The sequence below is a fragment of the Pteropus vampyrus genome, unplaced genomic scaffold (genome assembly GCF_000151845.1).
Source record: "Pteropus vampyrus isolate Shadow unplaced genomic scaffold, Pvam_2.0 Scaffold47, whole genome shotgun sequence".
NCBI lineage: Eukaryota > Metazoa > Chordata > Mammalia > Chiroptera > Pteropodidae > Pteropus > Pteropus vampyrus.
The window spans coordinates 1,213,735-1,220,563 of NW_011888828.1; the positions used below are offsets into that span (position 1 = coordinate 1,213,735).

Here is a 6,829-nt window from a genome sequence, read left to right on the forward strand (position 1 = left end):
GATTCTAGATTCTATTAAGAACATTTATGATTCATGAGAAAATGTCAAAATATCAACATTAACAGGAGTTTGGAAGAAGTTGATTCCAACCCTCATGGATGACTTTGAGGGTTTCAAGACTTCAGTGAATGAAGTAACTGCAGATGCGGTGAAAATAGCAAGAGAACTAGAATTAGAATTAGAGCCTGAAGATGTGACTGAATTGCTACAATCGCACGATAAAACTTGAACAGATGGGGTGTTGCTTCTGATGGATGAGCAGAGAAAGTGGTTTTTGAGATGGAATCTACTGGCGAAGATGTTGTGAAGATTGTTAAATGACAACAAAGGATTTCATTTAAAGGATTTATAATATTACATAAACTTAGTCAATAAAGCAGTGGTAGAGTTTGAGAGGATCGACTTCAATTTTGAAAGAAGTTCTCCTGTGGGTAAAATCCTATCAAACAGCATTGCATGCTCCAGAAAACTTGTTCATGAAAGGAAGACTCGACTGATGCAGCACACTTGATTGTTCTCTTATTTTAAGAAATTGCCGCAACCTTCAGCAGCCCACCACCCTGTTCAGCCATCAACATTGAGGGAAGACCCTCCATCAGCAAAAATATTAAGACTTGCTGAAAGTTTAGATGATGGTTGACATTTTTTTAGCAGTTAAGAATTATTTAATTAAGGTACGTGCATTTTTTAGACATAATGCTATATTATACATGTAAAAGACTATAGTATAGTGTAAACCTAGCTTTTATATGCACTGAGAAAGGATAGCAAAGGGAATTATGTGAATGGGAAATAAAGAATGGCCATGAGTTGATAATTATAGAAGCTATGTGACAGGCACACAAGAGTTCATTATATCATTTTGTCTACTTTTTTTTATTCAAAATGCCATACTAAAATTTTTAAAAATCTGTTCCATTTCTTATGTATATCTTCAGTATTATTTTTTATATTCATTCTCTCACAGAGCGTAAGGCATATACATCTTCCAAATGATCATAGATGTATTTAAATTAATTTTATGTTTTCTGCATTGTCAGTTAACATTAATTTCTTATTTTGTGTGTGTGCATATAGAAGATAGTTCTGATGACTTCAAGATTGACGCCAACAGTGGTGAAATAAGAACAACCACAATACTTTTGTATGATTATAGACCTTCCTATAGGATAACTGTCATTGCCAGTGACAAAGGAGTGCCTCCTCTTCAAGGACAGGCAGTTATTAATATTCAGGTAATATTCTGCCGTCACCATAAAATGTGAAAGGATGTTCTAAGGTCCTTTTTTTATTTTTATGCAACTGTGTGGAGTGGCGACACATTAAATATATGAATACTATTTTTAGAGTCCATTGCACATGTATGTATGCCTTTTTGTAATCACTAGAGAAATAATTACACACAAAGAACCTTTTATTTGAACTTTGTACAATTCCTGACAAGATACTTAGCTTCATCACTGTGTGGGCATTTGCGTTGCTTTGTTTATGATAAACAAAATGTGTCTTTTTTCTTTCCTCTAATTGTAAGGACCTGGTAAATTTGTAGGAGAAACTTGTATGTACAAATGGCCAATAATAAATCACACAGATTTTTGTAATTATTTTTAAACTTGGGAAAGTCACTTAGGATCCCTATTATAGGGTTTTATTTTCATTAGAATGAGCAAGCAAGTTGTGGGGAGTCTTCATAGTAGGAAAAAATTACACCAGCTCATCAAAAATAAGATGACTGTTCATAGCCCATTTTTTTGTTCATGCATATGATAATCAGTAATATTAATATTGGTATGTATAATAATCAAGAATATACATCCCCAAGAGTTCTGTTTCCAAATTATATTCTTTCTTGTTTGAGGATATGTGGGTTAGGAGAAAATTCTATATTGTAATTTCTTAAGTTTCTAGTTTCAGATAAACAAGACACATGATACATAAATGCACACAGATGTCGTTGCTCTCTAAGAATTAGAGCAATTTGGAGAACTAGTTATTTCACATTCTCATTGAAGAATCACAAGCTTGACTATATATAGCATAGCCTCACCAAACTATCATTTCACATATTGGAACAAATGGGAAGTGGAAAATTCTTTACTTTCTTATCTCCTAGCTATTATGCAATTTTCAATCTTTAGAGGCATGCTGGAATTATATATAAAAAACACATTTTCTCACCAATTAACATATATATTTTACACAAGTGGAAAGAATTAGCTTCCAAAAGAAGATCATCACATGTACTGATTCGACTGTTAAAAATACCGCAAAATAACAGCTCCTTTTAATTCTTATTCCAGGTGGTACCACTATCCAAAGGGAGAGCTACTCTTTCTCAGAATATTAGACATTTAGTTATACCAGAAAACTCGAAGCCTGCAAAAATAATGAGCTTGATAAAGTCACCTGATCACTTTCAGCAACATCATAATGGAAAGTTACATTTTAGTATTGCTGCAGATGACAAGGATGGTCACTTTGAAATCGACAGCTCGACAGGGGACTTGTTCCTTTCTAAGGAACTTGATTATGAAATAACATCTCATTATCTTTTCAGGGTGGTTGCTAAAGACCATAGCAAAACTCCTCCCCTGAATAGCACAGTCTTCCTCAGTATTGACGTGGAAGATCAGAATGACTATTCCCCATCTTTCCGAGATGAGTTCGTTGTGATAAACATAGAAGAGAATGTCCCTGTCGGGACTCTGGTACATGTCTTCAACGCTAAAGATGGAGATGGCAGTTTCTTGAACAGTAGAATCCAATACTTCATTGAATCCCACCACCCTGGAATGAATCCATTTCTCATCCACCCCTCTTCTGGCACATTAGTCACCGCATTCCCCCTTGACAGAGAGAGAGTTCCGACTGTCATCCTCACAGTGACTGCATCTGATCAGGCTGTGAATGTGACAGACCGGCGACAGAGATCGCTGATGGCAAAGGTAGTGATTTTGGATGTAAATGACCACAGCCCGACGTTTGTGTCTTTTCCCATCGCTCACGTCAAAGAGGATGCCACAGTGGGCTCCTTAGTGCACCACGTAACTGCTCAGGATCCAGATGAAGGAAGGAATGGAAGAGTAACATACAGCATCCTCTCAGGAAATGAAAACATGGCCTTTATGCTAGATGAGTCATCAGGTATCGTATATGTCACTGTCAGTTGAAGCCTCCGATCACTTGCTTACATTTATCCTTTTCATTTTCCTCTTAACATGATAGTTCTCAAGATGTATAAGCTTGAAAGAAACGTGACTTGATTTAACATTTAACTTATATGTATGATAGACACAGAGGTTGTATTCAGAAAACCAACTGTAATAGCCTGTTTGTTAATATTGACTATGCTCTGTAGCCAGCTCCCATTTCAGGGAATGGCTACATAATAGCAAACTTTTTTTGCCTCTGTTATGTATCCTCAGAGGGTAAGAGATGGTACCAAAAGTACCAAAATATAGAACATGATTAATCAAAAGCATTATTCAAAGACTTCAGTATGGAAACTTATCTTTAAGTTCATACAAACTTACATTTGTAAATAGTTGGAAATAATGTTTTTAAATGGTTGGATTGATTTGAGCATTAAGACCCTTACTTCTCACATCATTAACTGAACTATTTTATTTTATGAAAAACATTTATTCACTGTCAAGTACTGTGCAGAAATGTCACTTTTTGTCACTTCACTTGTCACTTGTCTTGCTATCACCATGTTGCTAGATAACATCTATTAAAAGTTTTTATCTAGTTTGTTGGAAGATTGCATGTACAAAGTGTCATTCTTGTGAAATGAACTTCCCTCAACCTGATTCTCAGGAGATATTGAAGAGATGGACTATCATCTCATTCTCTAAAAAGTAAAGTCATTTCTGCATGAGACTCAGAAAAAAATCTCAGATGTTTACCATTTGGCCCAACTATTAGTAAGACCATAATTTGAAATGGACCCGAATGCATAGGATTTGGAAGTCATGATTATAGTCTGGCTATATACTGTTGAAATTTTTTTATCAAAATATTTATTAAATCTTGTGCATATGGTTCCATTCTGAGGCATGCGTGAACACCACCTAAAAGCCTAACTGACAGAGAGAAAGTCCAGACCCAGTTGCTGATTTCTGTTAGAGCTGGGGTCTCCAAGGACCCATTTCAACAATGCTTAAAATGTTTTCCACAATGGCCAAGGAAGGTCTATTTCAGATTGTTAAAGAGGATAGATAAAATTTAAACTGTGTCTCAGTAATATAGGTATCATGAATCTTGAACAATTGCTGTGGTTGTTTCAGTTGAGGTCTTTTTCAAAGACATAAAATAATAATTGCTGAATGCATTCATATGAGATGGGCTACGTGTCTCTCACAAGGCTCATATTTCTTATGAAGAAGATAGTGAATTTTTCAGTGGCTTTTGGCTGTGAAGTATAAAGTAATAATTATTGGAAAACTATTTTATAAAATCTGAAGCAGTAAACCTCTTTAATTATTTGAAGAACAGTTATATAGGATGAGCATGTATTAGAGAAGCAAACAACAATCCTAAAAGAAAAAATGTGACTATTGGAATCATGTAAAAGCTGCGTGTGTGCAAGTCTTTATAACATTTTGTTTATATGATTTAAAGGTGAAAATGGCAGTAAGATGGAGACATTTTTATTCATGAAAATTTATTGTCTGAGTTATAAAGTCTTTACTATTTTTGTTAAAAAAAAAGACAGTTAAGTGAGTAAGTACAGAGAGACTATAACTCTAACAAAACTATATATATCTTAAAAACTAAATAGCTTAAAGAATATAGCCATACTCACCATTTTGTAACTTGATCATGTTAAATATGAATTTTTATTTGACTCAAAGATGTATACTCTTAGAACCTAGATTTTTTTTTCTTTTAATGAAGGTAGATATTGGGTAGAGAAATAATTTTGCTGTAATCGTCTCAGTAGATAATGGTATATGATAGATTATTTCTGAATTCTTATTCATTCTTATAGTTTTAATTAGGATGGCTTTCCTGGCTAAAAATGTTATCTTCTTCTTTTAGTTAATATATAAATTTAAAGTTGGTTTTATAAGGTTTATTCTTTAACAAAGAAAGCTTCTGAATTTTTTGCCAATTAGATAAGTTAGGCAGAAGTAGAGTAAGCACGAACTCTAAGGAATCTTCATCATATATTGCTTTTCTCCTCTTTCAAAACAGGCTTACTAACGACAACTTGTTTTCTGGATTACGAAATAAAAACTCAGCACATTCTGACCCTTCAGGCATTGGATAGTGGCATCCCAGCACTTTCTTCATCTCAGACTTTGACGATTACTGTTCTTGACGTAAATGATGAGACACCAGTATTTAAGCAGCACCTATACGAAGCGTCAGTTAAAGAAAACCGAAATCCGGGGGAGTTTGTCACAAGGGTTGAAGCTGTGGACAGAGATTCAGGTAATTGAAAAATATGGAAACTAGGTAATTAATGCTAAAAACGAAAATGGACATAATTTAAATTAGTTATGTCCCAGAAAAATGAAACTAGTTGCCAGTCATCTCAAATGTCTAATAAATCTTTAGTCAGCATACACGTAAAAACTCATCCACATGTAAGGACAGTGTGGGCTTTTTTTATGTATAGCATTTTCTTGTATCGGTCTTTGAGGGATGCTCACCCTGTAACATACAGTTTATTGATTTGATCTTGATAACAAACAGAAGTATAGACAGGGTATCACATTTTTTTTTGGAATATAATAGATACATTGAGAACAAGAAAGCAAGCTGGGTAACCTTGAACAAGTTACTAATCTTCTCTGTTCCTCTGTTTGCTTATCTGCATAACCGGGATAATAATAATGCTTAATTTGCACTTCTGTTATAAGTATGAATGAGTTATTACATGTAAAGAGCTAAGGCCAATGTCTGGGACAATAAATGGTCAATAAATGGTAGCTTCTCTCATTACTATTTTTACTATTATTAATGTCAACCACTGTGTTGATAAAAGTGACTTTGAAGTAAACAGTTACTTTGCTTAGGAATTTGTAAATTTCTTAGAATTGCTTTTTGTTTCACTATGGCTTTTTTTTGTGTTTAAGTTTCAGTAACTTTAATAATATTCTGTTTTTATTTTAAACAAAATAATTATTAAAAATTACAGTGAAATATTTGCCATTAACAGCAAAAGGCAAATTTTCCCATCTGAATTAATCTGAATAGTTTATTAGTCTTTTGAGTTTCACAATTGTATATAGCAAGTGTCATTATATAACTAGTATAATATTTTATTTTTTCCTTATAAGAATTGTAATAGACGTTTCTATGGAGAAATAATATTAATAATAGCATGCTCCCATTTCAAAGGGGTAAAAGATACATTTCCTTGAGCCTTAATCTAAATTATATACCATTTAGATGCTTTGCCCTTTTGGAAAACACCTTTTAATGAAATGCATTTTACAAGAATTTGGATGTAAGTTTACAAAAACTTTCTTTTTAAGGGCTAACTTAATTTTCTCTTTTTGACCAGAGCAGAGCAGTGTGATCAAACCATTTTTTCTTACTTTGCTCAAAAGACAATGACAGGAACATGCCAACAATTGCTTGTCTCGACCGGTACTTAAATAATTTATTTAGTGCATTTCTCTAAGTTTGGTTTTTAGGATGATAGAAACAAGCAAGAATGTACACATAAGCTTTATGTTTCGCCATAATTCAGTTCAGTAGTTCTTTTAGAGTGTGCTCTGGTGTAAACTGAGCAACACAGGGCTTCGGGGCACCCTACAAACCACTTCTCAAAGTAGCACAGGCCAAACCTGTCACTGATGTGCCCATTAGCAAT

General features: G+C 33.9%; 1 protein-coding gene across 1 annotated transcript in view; it reads left to right on the forward strand.

The window, feature by feature from the left end:
* Nucleotides 1-6,829, forward strand: part of DCHS2 (dachsous cadherin-related 2) — a 182,420-nt gene that overhangs the window by 121,330 nt on the left and 54,261 nt on the right. The window contains exons 8-10 of the mRNA XM_023530163.1: nt 1,078-1,235; nt 2,301-3,144; nt 5,200-5,439. Of these exons, the coding sequence (XP_023385931.1) occupies nt 1,078-1,235; nt 2,301-3,144; nt 5,200-5,439 (1,242 nt within the window). The remainder of the gene's footprint in view (nt 1-1,077; nt 1,236-2,300; nt 3,145-5,199; nt 5,440-6,829) is intronic.